Below are 21,520 nucleotides of genomic sequence, written 5' to 3'. Positions count from 1 at the left end.
TTACACACACGCAAATCTAACAAAGGACAATGAGAGAAAAAAGGAACTGTCCTAAATAAATAAGGAACAAGGGTATTTGAAATCCAAAAACAAAAACGTAGAAAACCTTGAGATATGTGGATTTCCAAGTTGAAACTGTCCCATACAGTTACATGGCTGGAAACCCAGACAGATATTGACCTCGATAGCATTGCAGAATTACATGAAGATTAATTTCTCTAAAGTAGTTGGCATAAGCAGGCTTTCCATCTTTTTGTAACTCTTTCCTTTTCATACTAACCACATAACCAAAAGTAGTTTTTGTGCACAATCAACACAACTAGCTTCCACTTTGCATTTGTCCCTTTTGTTTTTGGGCTCTCTTGACTTAACTCGTTTTTTATTTGTTGCCCATACTTGCCTTACTCAGAGCCACTGGGCTCAAAATTTATAGTGCATATTTTTTTGACAGCTCATGTGGTGTTATTAGGTTTCTCAGACATCTAATATAACCTGTCTTTTCCATAGCCCCAGGTGTTTAAACCCAGCAAGTCTTCCTACTATTAAATGCTGGAACATAAATGTCAACAAGTACGTTCAAGAAGAGGAGATTACTTACTGGAAGTCCTCAGGGAAGTAAATCTTGCACCACAAAAGGTTCAATTTCTTTGCCACCCAGTCTGGAGGAGTGGCCTTGAGGTGTTGCTGTCGGGCATGCTCAGTCGCTGCATGGACCACAAGCCAACTGGGACAGGGATGAGTGAACAGGAAATCCATACCCTTAGATAAGAGGAAGAAGCAGCACTCGGCATGCTTCAGGATGGGGGCACAGGAAACCGGGCGGTGCCATACTGCCTGGGACGGGTAGAGGATGGCCTCACGTATCAAGAGAGCAATCCGGGAGGGCCCTGACCACGGACAGCATGTGATTCCTCCATTTGGGGAAACTGGGTGTGCCCGGACCAGGGCCCCAGACCATGGCCCTGCACCAAGGCCCATCCCTGCTTGGCCATGCCCATGCTCCACCACCGGCCCTACTTGGCCCCTTCCCCCAACGCTCTCCCCGCTGACGTCTCACACCTCTTTCCACCCTACCCCCAATCTTCCCACCTGCTCGGCCAGCTGGCTACTCACCATTTGTGAGAGCCTCTTCACCCCTTCCCCAAAGCCCCCATGAGGGCAGAGAGGGGATGGGAAGATGCAGAGCAAGGGTGAGGCCTCAGGAAGAGAGGACAAGTGGAAGTGGGTCCTCGGGGTGGAGCTCAGGCAGGGCCACAGCCCTTATGCCCATGTCTATGCTTCTTACGTGCATGGTGTTTCTGCGGTTGCAGCGGTACCGTGGGCAGCAGCACATGGGAGGGAGGTGCGGGGTGCTCACTACAGGTGCTCCAATGGATCTGCTGGTCTCAGTTCCAATTGTGCATGTGGACACATAGCTTCCTCCATCAGATACTTATGGAGGCAGAATTCTCTGGCTTCCTGAGTGCAAGGCAGGAATGAGCAGCAGATAGAGCAGTGGGAGACCACGTGGACATTGCCAAAGCAATAGAGGCAATGGTGGTGCTTGTTACAGGGAAGGAGTGCAGGCATGAAGCACAGTTCTTGAAGCCAGCCTGCCAGGACATAGTCCCCAGAACAGCAGGTGGTGTGTGCGGGGACACCCCATGTGGGTAAGAAATCCAACAGCAGAACAAAACCTAACTATAAAAAACTACAAAACAAAGCACAGAAGGCAAAGATGGACAAAGAGTTCTACTAGCAAGCTAAGAGCACTGAAGAACAAGGGTGATGACTCTGGCCATACAGCGGTAAGAGGGAACCTGAATGGAGTCAACCCACACAGCCTCTTAAAGCCTCGGACACACCATGTGGCTGATGCACAATGTACGTGCGGGTCAATGGACACTACTATGAACAAGTTCTGGTTCTGGACCATGGCGCGCATGCACACCCACATCTGGAATCCATATAGGGACCATCACCCGAAGAAAAACAAAGAGTTACAGAATATGCAGTGCTGTAGCTGTGTTGGTTGCAGGATATTTGCATGATACGGTGGGAGTGGTAATATTTTTTATCAGATCGACTTCTGTTGGTGAGAGAGAAGCTTTCAACTAACACAGAGCTCTTCTTCTAGCTAAAGTATATGATACATTTCTTGCACAAATGATCTCATGGTTGCTTGGCCCTTAGGTTCCAGTGATGGTACCACTTGTTAGTAGAGATAAAACCATCCAAACACAATCTGTCTGAGTACCAACACTCAGAAACTGTCCATAAATATCATATGTGTTTGTGGAGACCCATGTCTCCAGTGGGAAAATCTGTACAGCACCCATCCTAACTTATGTTGGTGAAGAAGCTGTGCCATCAATAATTAAAGTTCTGTACTGGTGTAATTTTAAAAAATGATGCTGGAGGAGTTATATTGTTGTCCCTGCAAAATATGTTTTATAGATACTCGAGGGTAAAGGTGAAAAGATGCACTATCCAATCGAATTTTGAACAACTCAGATACATGGCTTTCAGAACCTTCTATGGGAAACTTGTATATACAATCTCTTGTGATTTGGTTTACTCCTTTTCATAATCCTTCCCTCCATCAATCCTATGACCTTAGTTGTATATTAAAAAAGGAATGGAACACAGAAATTAAACAAAAAACCCACAACCATCAATGTTTGGAAAGCTCTTCACATCAGAAAGTGAATTCACAGAACATTCTGTGGTTGCCACTCTCTTGCTTTACAGCTAATTAAAGACGTTTTCCATGCCATCAGGACTGGGTTTAGTACCATTTTGTGAATTGGTGTAGTCAGTATTCAAAGGAGCAACCGAATGCTCTGCCTAGAGAAGTATTATAGACACCATCATTAGAAGTGTTTAAGAAGAAATTAGGAAAAAAACCCTTGAAAAGCAACCATGTAGGGGAAAATCTTGCTCCATGCTATCAGTTGGAGTACAAAAAACTCAGGACATCTTTTCAGCCATCACCATTTATGAGTCCATGATCGTCACTGACAAGAGAGCTCAAAATGCTGCTACCGCTTCCTCTCCATTGAATAAATCTTTTAATCTTCAGGAAAAAAGTGTGACAGGTTAATCTGTGTGAGACTGATCAAGTGATCATCACTTCTGGATAGAATCTGAACACCTGTGAGGTGTGTTTTAATGTTAAGAAAACATCACAAGAACTGATCCATCTAAGCGCAGTCTCAAAACAAACAATATAGAAGCTGACTTCTCCTCTGACCTCCTCCCATTGGCAGTCCTCTCTCTGGATCTCTTTTTGCCTCTTGTAAATTGGGGGAAGTAATTAATTGCGCACTGATGGGCCAGCCCTGCTACTCTGCAGGCAGGGAGCTGTGTTCCTTTTTCTACATGAGGTTTACTATGTTTTTATATGGTGCCCATCATCTCCCAGTGTATTTTCCCCTAAATATCCAGTAAGTTTAGCAGAAGAGAATATTCACTTAGCCTCTCCTCCAACTCCGAAGAGAAAAAAAAATGCCCTCCAAGGAAGTTTAAACAACACAATGTACCTGACCAATGCATTCACATTCTGCATGGAATGGAACATATTCCTTTTCTTTGCTGTACATCCCCAGTGCAATATCTGTAGATTTCTCTTTATTATCTTGAAATTGAAGATCAGCAATGTTGTCAAAAAGTTTGGTAAGATGACGGGTCACCTGTTTCCAGACAATACAACAGGTTTAAGAAAATCAACCATCATACATTTGCTCAGATTTTCTATTTTTAATCCACATTTACCTTTACGTGGATTAAGATAATTAGGTAAATAAGCATTGTCTCACTCTGTTGGGTTTTTTTTTTCCCCCAATTGCATACAAGCCTGATTCTACCGGCCTTCAACACATAGAACTTGCATTGATCTTAGCAGGAATTAGACACTGACAGCAGCACTGGACCAGCATTTTGGTCTTAGATCTTAAAGATAACTCAAGAAATAAAGGCCAGATTATCCATAACATTGAGGAAGCTCTGAGGTTACAGTGGGAGCTAACTTCGGTAGGATGCCACACAGGTGCAAAGACCTGAATGCAAGATCAGGATCCTAGGGTATACGGGCTATATTTAAATGCTTTTCTTAAGAGACATCCTGTGCTCATGGGAAAAGTGCCAGCCTGGCAGCCAGAGAGACTGAAGTTCACTGTCCACAGAATAAATGTGGCGTGAAATGGCAAAAACTTCCTCAATGCCCTGCCCGTATGCCACAATCCTGACAAGAAGGGTCCATCTCTAGCATGAGTGGGCAATTCAGTGGCCTTGGTCTCTCTACTGAAGTGTGCAGTTTTAAGGATGAAACAGGTCCCTAAGATTTAGTGATGTAAAGAAGCTATGAGAATTTAGGATTGTATTATTAAAAAGATTATTTGAGTCTCATGAGTCCTTTATTCTTTGGTAAAGTATTCCTTGCTTTAGGCATCACATCCCTTCTAAATACGCTCTATCTAAGGCACAGAAATAATTTTGATACACTGAGAATTAATGGCTGCAGCAGGAGTGGTCACTACTGGGATGTCATCTGGCTTGTAGATAAGGTGATGTAAAGCTTCTGAATAATATTCAAGTGCAGACGCTTCAATATAAATGAGCCTTTAGCTGCCACACAACCTGGCAGATTATTGTTTGCGGGGAGCAAACAGAGTCATGGTTACAAAAACATTCCAAGTAGAATAGTCAGAAGCTCAATCAGTGACAATATAACGAACACCACAGACCTTTCAGCATTACTTGTCATTGTTACAAGTGGCATGCCTGAGATTTGATCTCTAACAAATGCTGGGCCAAAGGCAGGATGGACTTTCTGATCTCAGTCTTTTCCATCTTTGACTTTCTATTAGATCTTACAGATGGCATGTGCACAATATTTCCTGTAAGAGAAGGCACAGCACTTGCAACACTTCATCCCTTAAAGATTGTTTCATTTCTCCCTCGGTGATGCTGTCTAGCAGATTGCCAGCTCAGGCTAGAGCAAGAGGGTATATGTGAATATCAGAGAAATGCTAAAAGGTCATTGTGTGTTCAAGCCAATTCATTTGCTAGAATAGATCAAAAGGAGATGTTGATTGTATTGTTTTTGCCTATCACATTACGTGTAGTTACATTAAAGTATACCCTGTAATTAGGTAATCCTAGATCAAAGGTGCATTAGTATTAGGATGAGAATTTACTTAATGTGTAAAACTTCATGAAAACTAAGGAAAGATTGTTTGGACTGCTGTAAATAAATATATTGTGTATGTATCTGTAATTGGATTGCGCAACGAACAGAATTGGTGCCTTGGGACTGTAAATGAAGAGGCATGCTAATTTCAAAGCATGGGCCAACGTGTTCAACAATGGGAAATCCACAGACCCAGTCTGTGTTTAGTCAACAGAGGAAAAACCCATGCTGTGATGGAAACACTAGCCACAGGGTGGAATACTGAGTGATCGGACAGAGATCCCTAGAGCTGTTCTATAGGTAACCCTGAGAGACTTATGAAACACTAGCAGATTCCAATATAATAGCAGAGATTTAGTACTTACAAACTTTGACTCACTTGTTAATGTATTTTACCTGCTTTAACCTCTCAGTAACTCATTTCTTTTTTCCTAGCTAATAAACGTAAAGTTAGTTTACTAGAGAAACTGGCTGTCAGCATTATCTTAGGTGTGAGATCAAGAGGATCCATTGACCTGGAGTAAGTGATTGACCCTTTGGGGTTGGGAGTAACTTAATATAAGGTGATTTTTGGTTTTAATAACTCTTCATCACAAAGTCCTGGGTAGTAAAGGGAGGCTGGAGAACCTAAGGCGATTGTCTGTGGCTCCACAGTGAGACTAACATAGTAATCCAGAGCACACATTTGTTACTGGCTTAGTGAAATCTAATGATAGAATATTCCACCAGTTTGGGGCGTCTCCCCTCTTTTCTGACAGTCTGATCTAAGATTGGCACTTTCAGTTGTAAGCCATACCAGAAAACATGACATCCTGTTTAAGCACTTTCAATTTTTCTCCACAAAAAACAAAGAAACAAGCAGAGACTGTATTATTTACAAATACCTATGTTTTGTTTACAGTGAAATCATACTTTAAAAGGAGCATGCAGCCATATATTATCACTTCACAATTAATACTGAGAATGTTTTTCTTTGGACATAATGAAATTGCAAAAACATGCAGGCAATATTACCTGTCTTGGCTGTGTTCCTTTTGAGAGAATGTCAAGTAAATCAGCTGAAGAAACAAAATAGAACCGAGGAAAAGCTAAGCATTTGGTTTCTAAATATTCTGCAAGAACTTTTTCACAAAGAGAAAGCCTGAAAATAAAAAGAAAATGTTACTTACATTTACATCTCAGAATTATATGACACAGGGAAATTTCCTTTTACGAAGTTGCAAAATAAGAATTAAGTTGTGGGTATTTAAAAGTGGATAGCTTAAGAGGCATAAACCAACAAAGAGCCTGAAGAAGCCATTGTAGAAGCACTCCAAAGACTTCTCAGTGGGGAATGGGGTGGGAGAGAGGTCATTTGCAGAAAGGAAACTAGATAATAAATTTTCTATATTGATTCAGGAGAAATTAGTAGAGAGACAGAGATAAGCTGGGAATAGTAGAATTTCCTCTTATTTTTTTAGGTTAAGTATGGTGAAATGATTCAGGGAGCACCCTCCTAATGAAGGATACTTTGACCAAGGAATGAAAGCCAAATCTGAAGTGCTTTATAAAAGTGGCAACTGATGATCAGGTGGCAGATTTACAGATTTCTCTCCATGGAACTTCTCACACATTATGCTGCCTGACTGAACCAGGACATGCTCCTTTTTCAGGTGATCCTGGAAATCTAGAAGAGCCAAGCTGCATGGAGGCAGGTACCAGCAAAGGCCATGAGGGCACACGGTTTTGGGTAAGTGGATGTCTCTCTCCAGCTTACTCCCCTAAAGGGTCCAGCTTGAAGGAGTATGGGGTGGGGACAGACACCCTACTGTTGACCAGGGAGGTGGAAATTTTGGGTGGAGGTGGTCCATTAATCTCAACCAGCAGCTAAATCCAGAGAAAAGGAAGTGGCTGCTACTCTGAAGATGTACTACAAAGTTCTCTTTTCTTATAATGTGAGGACTGGCATATGTTGCCACTTACAGGGGCAGCGAGGCTCTGGACAGCTGTTCAAGTCTCAGGCGGCTTTGAAAAAAAAACCAACCCTTTGCTTAGGCCAGTGGTTCTCAAATCAGGAATCCGTGGCCCACTAGGGGGCCATGAGCAGGTTTCAGGGGAGCTGCCAAGCATGGCAGGCATTCAATTCTCTAGGGCCCAGGGCAGAAATCCAAATCCCCACCACAAGGGACTGCAGCCCAGGACCCTGAACTCCACCACCCAAGGTGGAAGTTGAAGCCTGAGCAACTTAGCTTTGCGGTGTCCCCTGGGATGTGGGGCCTGAGCAACTGCCTTGCTTCCTACCCCTTAATGTTGGCCCCGGCTTTTATATGCAGAAAAACAGTTGTGACGGACATGGAGTTTTTATTGCATGTTGGGGGTAGGGACGGTCAGAAATAAAAAAAGGTTGAGAACCCCTGGTTTACGCTATACAGAAAAAGCAGCCCACCTAGGGTGACCGGATGTCCTCATTTTATAGGGACAGTCCTGGTTTTGGGGTATTTTTCTTATATAGGCTCCTATTACCCTCCACCCAGGTCCCAATTTTTCACATTTGCTGTCTGGTCACCCTAAGCCCACCCTCTCCCACTGGCTTGTTATCCGCGCTAGCTACAACAGTACCACCAGACCAGCAGCTAATCATTTTAGCTTCTCAAAATGCATCCCTATAATCAATGCAAGTTTTCACTGCTCCCCCCAGGGTGGAATCTTTAATGGAGGAGCAAGATTAAAGTCATACCTAGTGCCATGCTCCAGGAGGCTCTATGGCGGATACTGTCCACTATCTCTGACCCTAAGCATTATCAGAGAGAGAGAGAAAATCTCCCAGCCCCTCAGATTCAACCAGAAAGAGATGGGTGGGGAGAAATTTGATCTAAAATTAAACTATTTAAAAACCAAATTGACAAAAAAATTAGTAAGTTTATACACCTCTACCTCGGTATAACGCTGTCCTTCGGAGACAAAAAATCTTACTGTGTTATAGGTGAAACCATGTTATATTGAACTTGCTTTGAACCAGTGGAGCACGCAGCCCCACCCCCCTCAAGCACTGCTTTACCACGTTATATCCGAATTCGTCTTATATCGGGTGCCATTATATCGAGGTAGCAGTGTACTATCTAAACCATCAATATTTTAGACGTGCCCCAAATGGTAAGCTCTCTTTTTAAAGTGTCAGTGTCACCTGATGATGAGAAGAAGTTATATATAAAGTATCAGCCATATAATAAGGAAGTGACTGGGATCTAAAGTAAGGGTTAGTCTACACTAAAAGCGCTACATCAGCACAGCTGCAATGATACAGCTGCTTCGCTGTAGCATTTCTGGTGAAGATGCTTTAAGCCAACAGGAGAGCGCTCTCCCATCGGCATAATTAATCCACCACCATGAAAGGCGGAAACCCTGTCAGCAGGAGAGCGTCTCCTACCAGCAAAGCACTAGTTTGGCCAGCACTTAGGTCTCTGTAACTTGCATCGCTCATGGGGGTGGCTTTTTCACATCCGCGAGCGAGGCAAGTTATATCGACTTAAGCCCTAAGTCTTCAAAAACATTATGTTGTTGTCAACCTGCACAAAACAGCAAACACACAGGCCAGCCTCCCAGCACTCCTTTACTGATTGTTCCTGACGTACACGTTTGAACATATTCAAAATCATAGCTTCAATTTTACCTGCGTTGCAGACTTTCAAGTTTTTCATATAGATTTGGTTTGGTTGTTGCTTCTAGCACATTTTTTGTATTTGCTGTCTCCATCATTAATTCCTGTGCAAAAGTGAAGAGGTGTTAATTATAACATCTAAAATTCAAACCAAGATATTCCTTTTCATACCATTTGCTAAAATGAGTCAATAAAGCTGTGCAAGAGTTGAGTGAATGGTACTAGTTTCCTTTTGGTTCCACTTTTTAAATGGAAAAATAATAAGGAAAAGCCCACTATTTATTTCATTTTATAGCCTTTTAAATTGAAGGTAAAAGCATTAAATAAATGTAGAAACACACTACAAGTCAATTGTGCCCATGAAAGAAACTTCTGCTGCACTTTCATGATCACTTTCATGTGATCCCTTCTAACAAAAGGAGTGACAAACAGCAGCAGAAAAGTATTAACTCCCATTATATTTCTTTGCTTGGACAGAAATATAAAAGACCTGATTCTCCACTGCCTTGGATCTTATGTGGTCATTCACACCTATGCAAAAAGGCTAAGAAGTGAGCATAAAATTCTACAAAATCAGAATGGCAGTGTTTTACAATTCCTTTGCACTGGTCTAAATGACTAGACAAGATCCAGGGCTACAGAGATTCAAGCCCAAAAGATTCAGATTTCAGTTAAATCAAGAAGCCTCCATTAGATGAAAACACAAATTCTAAAGGACTTTTCACACTACAACCAGGGCCAAACTACTGGAAATATTTGAGATCATCTCATACTATGGACTGGATTGTGTCCCTGCCTACAGAACCATAAGGTGGAGAAAACTCCTCAGACCATAGGTCTGGGTTTATAGGGACAAACAGGTGCTGTATATCTGCTCTATTCCCTCACCCAAATCAGTGGATGGGATAGGGCAGAGAGGGTCAGAGGTTGGGTGGAGCATTAATTTCTTCCTCCATACTTAAACAGATGACTTCTCCCTAAAATAGGGTGGAAGTCTCTCTTAGACCTGGCCTGCACTCAAAATTTATACCAGAATAGCTATGTTGGCCAAGGGTGTGAAAAAGATTTACACCCCCATCATCAACAGAGCTTATGCTGACAAAACCCCAAGTGTGGCTCCAGCTATCCTAACTGAAGAAGGCTCCTGTCAGCCTAGCTACTGTTGTTCAGGAGGCAGAGTTCTTATGCGGGACAGAACTCCTCCTTCTGTATGCTTCATCTACACAAAGGGGCTATTTTGGCATAGAAGTTGTAATGTAGACATAGCTTGAATCATGATTCTTCTCCCATGTGCTGGCCCTGGTGTGCTGCTCCTTACAACAGTGCAAAAACCCTTTATGCTGTTTGATTTTCTTCTTATTCTTATTAATGAAGTCTAATTATCCACACTGTATAATTAAAATACCAATAATATTTTAAGACGTGTATCTAAGATAATGGACAATCTACTTTTCCTAAAATAAGATGACAAGAAGAACCATTTCACTACATTACGATAAACTATGTCCTACTAACTTTGAAGTCTGCATCAACTCCATCAAATCTTTTGGCGTCTTTAGGCAACTGGGTTCTGATATCATCAGAGCCAATGAAGATGCTTTCTAGATGAGACCATGTGCATTGAACTTCCATCCAAATGAAAATGACTGAGTCTGCCACATTCAATGTCCTTTGCCAACTCGTGACTTGTTCAATGAAATATTCTACGTACTTACTTTGCAGAATTGTTTGCAACTGAACCTAGAAAAAACAAAAGGAGAGCAGCAAAAAAGTAGTAATCAAAATAACTCATCAAGCACAGGAGTCATAGCTAAGAAAACTTTTACAAATTCTCTTGCAACTTATTATTATTGTATATCAGAGCAAAAGACATTATCTAGCCTTGCAAATGGACAACATATTATTAAATGATTTCAAAGAAACTAGGGAAATATAAGACCAAGGAGCTGTAATTTTGCTAACTCCTACACAGAGACAGGAATTTTCCTTAAGATATATATAGTTAAACAGCATACATATAATTTTATAGACTAACATCTGGGGAAAATACGATTCACTGTAAATAAAAATTATAGAAAAAGTTGTGAGTTTAAACTATTAAAAATGCAACAGGAATAATATTAATATACCAAAGTCTTACCTGATTGTTCTCTAAAGTTTCAAAAAGCTGTTCATCACATTTTAATAATGGAGTTCTGGTTCTGTAATGCTCTTCATAGCAGAACTCCACGGTAGCCCATGTTTGGCTGATCTCTGTAAGAATCTAGTTAAAAACAGTAACAATAATGCTTTTATATATTTAAATTTGATGCCTCGGGCTGCAAAGTAAAACTATTGTATTTCAAAAAGCAGTATTTGTAAAATACACCACATGCAAAGCAATTAAATACTTTCACCTACTGTCACTGATCACATATCACATTCCAACTAGGGTAAATGAAACTATTTGTGTCAGCCATAAATTTCTTTATGGCTAAGTTTTGTCCATGTTCATGAATAAATTAATAGGAAGGATTGTCATGCCAATGTATAACAGAAAAAAAGAAATGGGATTGACTCACCTTCTCAGTGCCTAGCTCTTTCACTGCTTTGTCAACAATGCTTCGGACTTCAGCTTCCACCTTATGCAGCTGTAGTCCCAGCAAGTCTGCTAAGGTTGTGCCTTCAGTTATTGACAATCTGACCTGTAAAATAAACAAAATCTTTGTACAAAATATGCCTTGTGAGGTATCATTTGAAAACTATTATGTTGCTGGTCAATATCATGATGAAATGTGTGTAGCAACATTATATGTAAAATCATCAATACAAGCTGAAATCATGACTGAAGTGCATTTACCAGACAAGCATGGGAAGTGGGTAAACATGTTTCTCAAAGACAAAGGACAAGCTGATGCATCCCGCCAGGTGTCAAAGCTGCTGGACCATCACCTTCAAGTGGTCCTTCTTTGGGAAGGAAGGGAGGCCAGAGCAAAGAAATCTGCATCTTAGCAAACAACAGCATAGAACCTTTTTCACCACCAGACCCTTTATCTCCATCCTTACAGTGGGAATTAACTTTATCTAGGGGTAACCTTCAGGAAAATGCATCGTCAAAGGAGACAGAACTATAAGAGTGAGGGGCAAAACACCCAAGTTCTCTTTCTCTATCCATCTCTCACTCTTGCACCTAAGACGATAAAAGAAACAAGCCTGTGGGAGCAGATCCTGGCCTGAGAATTTCGTCAGCAATGTTACTGGAAACATGGTAAGAGATTTCAACTTGAGCCAAGTCTAGTTTGTTAAGTTTACAAGGAAGCATTTTATCTTCCCCTCGCTTGTAACCATTTCTGATTTTAATGCCTTATACTTGTACTCACTTAAAACCTATCCCCTTGTAGCTAAATTAACTTGTTTTATTCTTTAACCAAAACTAATCTAGTGTTGTGAACTGTGTGAGTAAAAAACAGTTACCCACCTTTTAGTAACTGTTGTTCTTCGAGATGTGTTGTTCATGTCCATTCAAAGTAGGTGACTCACAAGCCTACCCTTACGAGGTCGGGTTGGAGACTGCTGCTGACTGGACTACTGCATGACTGAAGGTTGCATCATCCCTAGCCTGGTGCGTGATGGCATAGTAAGACGAGAAGGTGTGGATGGAGGACCACGTCGCCGCTCTACAAATCTCCTGAGTCGGAACCTGAGCCAAGAATGCCGCCGAGGAGGCCTGTGCCCTAGTGGAGTGGGCCGTGACCGGAGGGACAGGGGTCTTTGCTATACGATAGCATTCCTGGATGCAGGTCGTGATCCACAAAGAGATTTGCTGAGAGAAGACCGGTAGCCCCTTCATTCTCTCTGCCACCGCGACGAAGAGCTGGGCCGAGCGTCTGAACGGCTTGGTATGCTCAATGTAAAAAGCCAAGGTCCTGTGAACATCCAGGGGGTGTAGCCTCCGCTCTTCGCTGGATGCGTGTGGTTTCGGGTAAAACACTGAGAGAAAGATATCTTGGCCTATGTGGAACTGTGAAACGGCCTTGGGTAGGAAAGCTGGATGAAGTCTAAGTTGGACCTTGTCCTTGTAGAAGACTGTGTACGGGGGCTTAGATGTTAACACTCGAAGCTCCGACACCCATCGGGCTGAGGGGATGGCCACCAGGAAGGCAGTGTTGTATGACAGATACAGCAGGGAGCACGAGGCCAGAGGCTCAAAGGGAGGCCCCGAGAGGACAGATAGGACCAGGTTCAGGTCCCAAGCAAAGGTCGGCTGAGGCACATGCGGGAAGATCCTGTCCATACCCTTGAGGAAACGCCCAGCCAGTGGGTGCGCAAACACTGAGGTACCCCCTTCTCCCAGATGAAAAGTGGATATGGCCGCCAAACGTACGCGAATGGAGGAAAGGGAGAGGGCCAGTTGTCTTAGGTGGAGCAAACAGTCAAGGACAATGGGAATTAGAACCCCCAGCAGGTCGTGACCCCGCTGACCCGACCAGATGGAGAAGCGCTTCCATTTAGCCAAGTAGGTGGCCCTAGTTGACGGTTTCTGCTACCCAGCAGCACCTCCCTGACCTGCTGGGAACACTGCAACTCCACTGGGTTCAGCCATGGCGCATCCAGGCTGTGAGGTGAAGGGACTCGAGGTTCGGATGGCAGAGGGAGCCCCAGTCCTGCGTGACCAGGTCCGGGAGTAGGGGCAGCATCAGGGGCGCCTGAATGGATATGTGCAGGAGTGACGTGTACCAATGCTGGTGCGGCCACACTGGAGCTATCAGGATTACCCTGGCGCGATCCCTGCAAACCTTTAAAAGCACTCTGTGTATCAGGGGGATCGGAGGAAAGGCATAGAGCAGGCCGTCTTCCCATGGCCGAAGGAAAGTGTCTGACAGAGACCCCTGACTGCAGCCCAGGAGGGAGCAAAACCATCGGCACTTCCTGTTTTCCCTTGAGGCAAACAGGTCTAACCGGGGAAAGCCCCAGAGCTGGAAAATTGAGTGCACCACGTCACATCGGAGGGACCACTCGTGACCCTGGAACGAGCGGCTGAGGGTGTCCGCCAAGCCGTTCTGCTTCCCCGGAAGATAGAACGCCGTCAGGTAAGTGGCATTGTGGACGCAGAAATCCCACAGCGCGAGGGCTTCCCTGCAGAGGGAAGAGGAGCATGCACCCCCTTGTTTGTTGATATAAAAGACTGCCGACGTGTTGTCCGAAAGGATTGAAACACCTGCCGGCCAGGTGAGATCGGAAGGTCAACACGCCAGGCGGACCGCTCTCAGCTCCGTGACATTGATAAGCAACTCGAAGTCCTCCAGCAACCACAAGCCCTGCATCCTAAGGCGTCCCAGGTGCGCTCCTCAACCTTGATCCGAGGCGTCTGTCACCAGGGAGAGGGAGGGCTGTGGGGCAGCAAAGGGAACACCCATGCAGACTTCCCGCGGGTTGAGCCACCACTGAAGCGAGCGCAGCACCAAGCGGGGAACGGACACCACGGAGTCCAGGGGATCCCCGACCAGGTGATAGACTGTTGCCAACCAGGACTGCAGCAGGCGAAGCCGGAGTCTGGCGTGGACCACCACATAGGTGCATGCCGCCATGTGGCCCAACTGCACTTTGTGAAGACCCTGGGAGCAGCTGACAGGCCAAACGGGAGCACCGTGAACTGCAGATGGACGCCGGCCACGACAAACCTGAGGTACCGGTGGTGCCGTGGAATTATGGTGATGTGGAAATAGGCGTCCTTTAGGTCGAGGGCGGCATACCAATCTCCTGGATCCAGGGAGGGAATGATCAAGGACAGGGAGACCATGAGGAACTTGAGTTTCCTCACAAACTTGTTCAGCCGCCGCAAGTATAGGATGGGTCTCAGGCCCTCTTTTGCCTTTGGTACGAGGAAGTACTGGGAGTAGAAGCCTTTGCCCCTGCGCTCCCGCGAAACTTCCTCCACCTCCCCTGCCTCCGTGAGGGACTTCACTTCTTGAACCAGAAGTTGCTCGTGAGAAGGGTCCCTGAACAGGGATGGGGAAGGGGGTTGGTGGGGTGAGAGGGAGGAAAACTGGATAGAATATCCCCTCTCTACCATGCGGAGCACCCATTTGTCCAACATAATTCGAGACCAGGCACGGTAGAAGTGGGACACACGTGACCCAAAGGTAGGGGTGGGAGGATCCAGAGTCTCGATTGGCAGGTCGCCCTCGACCGTATCATCAAATAGGGGGTCTAGCTCCAGATGGTGATCTCGATTGGCCAGACACCTGGCCGGAGGAGAAATGCTGATGACACCTCCTACCATTTCTACCCTGCCTGTGCCCCAACTCATGGCAGGCCTGTGGCTGGTATGGGTGAGGGGCTGCCTGCGGCCTAATATTGTCTGCGCTGGGTCGCGGGGGTATGCAAGCCCAGCGAGCGAAGCGTGGCCCTCAAGTCCTTTAAAATATGGAGACGTTTGTCCATTTTCTCTGAAAATAGCATCTACCCTTTGAAGGGGAGGTCCTGAATCGTCTGCTGGACCTCACAGGGCAGGCCTGAGACCTGGAGCCAGGCACCCCGCCGCATGACCAGGCCCGTGGCCAGGGTGCGCGAGGCTGAGTCCGCCGCATCTAAGGCAGCCTGGAGGGAGGCTCGAGAGATTAGTTTGCCCTCCTCTACTAGGGCTGAAAACTCTGATCTCGAGTCCTGGGGAAGGAGCTCCACAAACCTCGACATGGTCGAACACACGTTGTGGCCATATCGGCTTACTATTGCCTGTTGATTGGCAATGCGGAGTTGGAGTCCCCCAGTGGAGTACACCTTTCTACCAAAGAGTTCACATCTTTTTGCGTCCCTGCTCTTTGGTGTTGACCTCTGAAACCCTTGACGCTCCCGCTGGTTAGCTGCATCTACTACCAGGGAGTCGGGGGAGCATGGGTGTACAGGTGTTCATGCCCTTTAGAGGGGACGAAGTAGCGCCGCTTCGTCCTCTTGGCAGTAGGGGCCAATGACGCTGGTGTTTGCCATAGGGTGCGGGACATATCCACTATCATCTTTATCAGTGGGAAGGCCACCCTGGATGGCTCTGAGGGGGCAAGGATGTCCACTACAGGGTCCGCGTCCACGTGGATCTCCTCCGCTTGGATTGCGAGGCTTTGAGCTGCTTGCCAAAGCAATTGTTGGAGAATTCGAGTGTCCTCTAGGGCCGGAGCCACAGCCATGTTCGAGACAGCCTCGTCTGGGGAGGATGACAAGAAGATTACATGGAGTGGCCCTTCCTCCAGCGCATGCAGCCCCTCCGGGTCCTGCGGCACACGGTATTGAGGTTGCGGTGCCGGTTCTGAGTCCAAATGCAGCACCATGGCCGGTACCGGGGTCGCCAGTGAGCGACTTGACATATCATGCGGTGGTGGCGTAGCCCAAACTAAAGCCGCTGCCGGTGCCGCTGCCCGGTTAGGGGGTGCTGAACTTGACGATGGCACACCCCTGCCCGGCAACGGTGCTGGTGGGGGAGGCAGCTGCGCCGGGGACATCAACATCGAGGACACCGAAGCCGACCATGACCAAGGGCCAAACGTCTGGCCTACCGACTGATGGTAGGCCCAGGGAGTCCAAAACGGCCACTGCGAGGGCAGCTGCCATTGTTGCTGCCACTGCAGGTAACATTGGTGGCTGGCCCTCGACACCGATCTACTGCTCCGCGACCTGCTGGAGCGATAGGAGTCCACCTCTGAGTCTGAGGTCTCTGAGTCTGAGGACCTGGGGGGAGCAGTGCCCGGTGCCAAAGGTGAGCGGTGTCGAGGTGACAGGAAGCCTCTCCTCTGGTCCGGTGCCGCCTTCGCAGCTTGGTGCAGGGAGGGAGGCAATAGCATGGCCGGCTTGCCTCTAGATCGTACTGGTGGGCGGACCACAATAGGCAACTCCCAACAATGTGGGGAGGCCAGTGCCGGGAGACCCATGAGGTCTGAGGCCGCCTTGAACACCTCCGGCATCAACGGGGGGGGCGTATGTCTCCGCTGAGGCCTGGAGAATTAGGTTGGTTTGGACTCGACCGCCCTCTCTGTGGTGCAAGAGTCGACGGAACCGCCGGGGTCTGTAACCCAGCCTGCCTGCTTAGCCCCGGGGGCGGGGTCGGCCTCGGGTCCTGGTGGGGAGACCGATCCCTCACCGGCTTCTTTTTCTTGGCGGGCACTGGCGAAGGTGAGCGGTGCCGCACTGAGGCCGACTTCCTATGACCCGACTCCGCCCGGTGCCAGGTCTTGGACAACCTGGGCTGGGCCTTAAGTCCTGATGCCGGAAACCTCTACAGATAGAGCACCGGTCCTTTTGGTGGCTCTCTCCGAGGCATCTCAAGCACACAGAGTGCTGGTCACTCTTGGGCATGAATTTCCCGCAGTCCTCACAGAGTTTGAACCCGGGGGACCTGGGCATGTCCCAGCGGGCGACGAAGACTGGGGGAGGGGACCCCCCCAACTACAAAAACTATATACAAAAAGATTTATCTAACTAACTATAATATAACTGAATACACAGACTAAACGGTATGGATAGGACACTGCCAGATTGCTATGCAAGAGAAGTTCCAGATAGCTGTCACCGATGGAAAGAAGGAACTGAGGGGTTGGAGGGTCGGTGGGCCCCTTTATAGGGCGCCATGGCAGCGCCATGGCAGCGCCACTCCAGGGGGCGCCTGAGCCGACCCTACAGACGCTGCTAGGGGAAAATCTACTTTGAATGGACATGAACAACCACTCGAAGAAGAACTACCTTTCAGATAGCAAACTTGTATATTGATTCCCTCAGAGGAGCAACAAACTTAATATATTGGACTGCCCAGGAGAGGGCTGGACAGTGCAGAACACATGTTTTGGGGGGAAATGGTGGGATTGTACTGAGGTCACTCTACAAGTGGTAATCAAGACTAGTGGAAACCAGTGCGTGACTGATATGTGGTTGCCAGGCTGCAGCTATGCACAGACACTCAGGTGTTACCTGCATGCTGGAAGGCTGTCTGTGAGCAGCCCTGGTGGGAGCTACAGCAGCAAAGCCTTGTGAGGCACCAAAGTTCACAGGGCAGGGGTGACACAGCCACTCACGAGTCTGGATTGCACCCTGGAATGTCACAGATACCCACTATGCTTTTGTATTGCTCCAACTGTATTGGAAATAAGATTATCCCATTTGGAGATATCTGTGGAGTATGGCTGAATCAGTCCATAGGCTGTTAATGTAAAGAACAGTTTGCTGCCCATAATCTCAAAAAACTTCTCCTAATATAGATGTTAGGAAAATTAGAGATCTGTAAAGTCTAAGATTTAAGCAAGGCTTTTATGGTTTGTAAATGTGGTTCAATTCTCAACGTAGTACTACTTCAAGGAGTATGGCTATTTTTACCATTGAATTCAATGCCTAGATACTGTTTGAGTGAACTGGCAGGAAACTGAGAGCCAATCCTCAAGTCAAGTCAATGGAAGTACTTATAGCACATAGATGCCAGCACATGAGTAAATCTTTTCAGGATTGGAGACAAAAGCTATGTCTACATCAGCCCCACAGTTCAGAAGTGTGAATAGCAGTGAGCACCAACATACTGTGTTGGAACTCCCCAGTGTGGACGCTGCAGGTATGAATTAAAAGCTTCCCTCATTTATATTAGTGTAGACAAGTCCTAAGAGGCAAAGTCAGATGTGTTTGTGCAGCTTCCAATGGAAGTTCAACGGAAGTTGCCTGCTATTGTCACCTCTCCTCCTCTTTTGGTAAATCCATTTCTTTCATGAACTCTAAACCCTCTTTATTTAATATTCCAGTTGTCTTGACTTAGCCAAATCTGTCACCTCAATCAAATCATACTTTGCCCTCATCATCTATGTTTCTAATTCAGAAGTCATGTCATTTATACTCAGAGCTGATCGAAAAAATTACTTCATTTAAAAATTTTCCTCCAAAAATGGCCTTCTATTGAAGATAAAAAAAATTAAATATTTGTTTCATAAAATTTTCAATTTTTGTTTTTCAGTGAAATTAGGGGAAAAAAAGTTAGCAGCTTTTTTCAGTTTTCTATCTTTCCTTTTCAAAAATAGCTGAAAATTCTATAAAAAAATTTGGAAAAAAAATCATGACAAATTACAGTCCCCAACCCAAAAAAGTTGGTCCAATTTTGATTTTGATTTTTTGTGTGTGTGAAATTCCTTTTTCAATCAGCTCTATTCCCAAACATTTATGTAAAATGAACAATCGTTTTCCTACACCAGTTTCCCTCTTTTTTGTCTTATCCAGCATCAGCCCCACAATCCAGCCTCCTGTTCTTTCAACCTTTGCTATGAAGAGTTCTGTATGTCTTAAAAAAAAAATTCATTTGCATCCCTCTCTCTCTCTAGCATTCTTCATTTATTCTGTGGTTCCATCACAATCTTGAAACATTTCATCCACATCACTAGTATTTTGTTTTTAACAAATAATTATTAGCGGTATTTTAATCCTACCAGAATGCTCTGGGACTCTGTTCCCATACTTATTCTGAGAGCTGGAAAGGCATCTTATAGGACCTCCCATGTTTCTTTTCTGGAAGTCTCGAATGCAGCACTCAGCTGCTGCTTATTTGTAAATATTTATAACAGCCACAATCAGGATTGGACTCCATTTTACTGGACATGGTACACACAGAAAAGAGATCATCCCTTCCCGTAATCAAATCCTCTCTTGAAATCTAGTTGACAACCCTTCTACTTAGAGAGCCAGCTTTGACCTCAGAAGATTGTACTAGAACAAAAGGAAAATTCCAAACTGTGAAGTCACTTCTCAACACAGAAGGAATCGAGGAATCCAAAACTCTTTCTGTGCCAGCAAGATATGTTCTGACTGATCCTGGAGATCAGTCATCTCCTTTCATTCATTCATTCCTGGCACCACTAGCTTAATTATACACTGGATGCCTCCAAGTACCACTATACTGATGGCATGAAAAAGCATTGTTTGTTGCTGGATACTTACATCTGTTGCATTCATGAGTTGGTGCCAGTGTCTCTCTCTTATTGCAGGATTCTGCAATTCTGTTACTGCCCTCAGTGATGTCATTAGGTTCTTCACTGTTAACTCCAGGCCTATGTATACATCCCAGGAGCGAATTTCCTTGTCCAATGACCACACTTCCTAAGAAACAGGATAAAAATAATGGTCATGGTTATATGCTACTATCATGGTCACCATTCATCTTCTTGATAGTGTTAAAAAAAAGTATTTCCAAAACTTTTCTTCTTTCTCTGGGGGGAAATTCTGTGCCAAAAAAGTTAAAAATTCTGCAACAAAAAGTTTAAAATTCTATGTACATTTTCAAATTCTGCGTATTTTATTTGTCAAAATAACACAATATAATCACATCAATTTCAATTATTGTTGGTCATTTATTTCAAAACACTTGTCAGCAAGTATGTCTGCAACAATACAGACAACAAAAACAGATTCAGGAAATGTTTTTAAAATAGATTCCTTTCTAGGCATATTAATACAGAACTCTAAGTAATAATTCATTTAAAATACAATACAGAACTGTATTTCCCACACTCCTCAGAAACAGTGCAAAGGCTCGTGGGAGTCAAGGGCGATGGTGGAGGAGTTGAGGGTGAGGGAAGTAATTGCTGGGAAGGAGCCTGGGTGTGAACTTGGAGGGTTGTTGGGTATGGGTGGGAAAAAGTATGGAACAAGGTTTCTGGGGTGGCGGAGAAGGATTGTTAGGGAGCTTCTCCCATGCAGACCCTGGCTGATGCCCAGCTTCTGCCCAGGTATCCCAGCATCCCCATGTATCCTTGCACCCCCATCCACATGTCCCTCCACCCCCACTCAGACACCCACTCCCCCCATCCCTACGTGGGCCTGCACCCCCTCCCGCTTATGGCCCTGCACCTCCACTCCCATTCATCCCCAGTCTGTCCTCCCCAACTAGCCCTTATGAGCCCCTGTGTGTGACCCCCCCCATCAGCCCCACACTTTCTGTCTCTTCAGAACGCCTGACTCGTGACCTGGCCCGACAGGCGCTGTGAAGAAGACAGGCTCTTTCTTTTCCCTAGCTGGCCACAGCTATTGTCACAGCGCCCTCTAGTGGGAAACAGTTAGAACTGCAGCAATGTTCCAGCAAAAGCTTTTTTCTGCACAAAAAATTAAAAGTATGCGCAGCTCATTAATTATGTGAGCACACAGTGGCACAGAATTCCCCCAGGAGTATCTTCTGTACATAAATATGGGAGTCTTAACTATGACCAGATTAGGGATGGTTTTAGTTGGGTTATTGGCCCATGTTGTTACTTGTATTGTTTTATTGAAAAGGGTTGTAGATTAACCTAGAGCTCTGGATGAGCCAGTTTTAAATAAATTAAAATTAAATAAATGAATATATTTACAGTGAATATAAAAAGATTCTGATTAAATCAGAATTCTCTCCTTTATTATGGCTCTTATGACCTTGATCTAATATTTTTGTATGTTAGCTCATTGCATGTAAGAAATTATTTCCAACAGACTGGCATAACTGGGGGAAATCTTTGGTACATGCAGAGATGTGATGAATGTGACATACATGTAGTGTGTAGCAGTTGTCGGGATTAGAGGAACATTTTTTATTTAAAAACATGGTTTAAAATTAAGAAAAATTCACAATGGGCCTGATTCTTCAGTCACTTACACCAGTCAGGAGTACCTCCACTGAAGTCCACTTAATTTGGTGTAAAACCAGTCTAGGGGGGAGATCCATACCCACAGAGACCTCTCTTTCACTTTTCCCC

At 45.2% G+C, this 21,520-nt stretch overlaps 1 protein-coding gene across 1 annotated transcript in view; it reads right to left on the bottom strand.

The window, feature by feature from the left end:
* Window positions 1–21,520, bottom strand: part of DNAH11 (dynein axonemal heavy chain 11) — a 299,093-nt gene that overhangs the window by 198,215 nt on the left and 79,358 nt on the right. Inside the window, exons 23-29 of the mRNA XM_050938580.1 lie at window positions 19,737–19,891; window positions 11,369–11,491; window positions 10,948–11,070; window positions 10,323–10,547; window positions 8,820–8,911; window positions 6,185–6,311; window positions 3,522–3,671 (exon numbers count right to left, since the gene is read on the bottom strand). Coding sequence (XP_050794537.1) covers window positions 3,522–3,671; window positions 6,185–6,311; window positions 8,820–8,911; window positions 10,323–10,547; window positions 10,948–11,070; window positions 11,369–11,491; window positions 19,737–19,891 — 995 coding nt within the window. The remainder of the gene's footprint in view (window positions 1–3,521; window positions 3,672–6,184; window positions 6,312–8,819; window positions 8,912–10,322; window positions 10,548–10,947; window positions 11,071–11,368; window positions 11,492–19,736; window positions 19,892–21,520) is intronic.

The sequence above is a fragment of the Gopherus flavomarginatus genome, chromosome 2 (assembly GCF_025201925.1).
Source record: "Gopherus flavomarginatus isolate rGopFla2 chromosome 2, rGopFla2.mat.asm, whole genome shotgun sequence".
In the NCBI taxonomy this organism is placed as follows: Eukaryota; Metazoa; Chordata; order Testudines; family Testudinidae; genus Gopherus; species Gopherus flavomarginatus.
The sequence above is the reverse complement of the archived record's forward strand: the minus strand, read 5'-3'. Positions and strand labels throughout refer to the sequence as shown.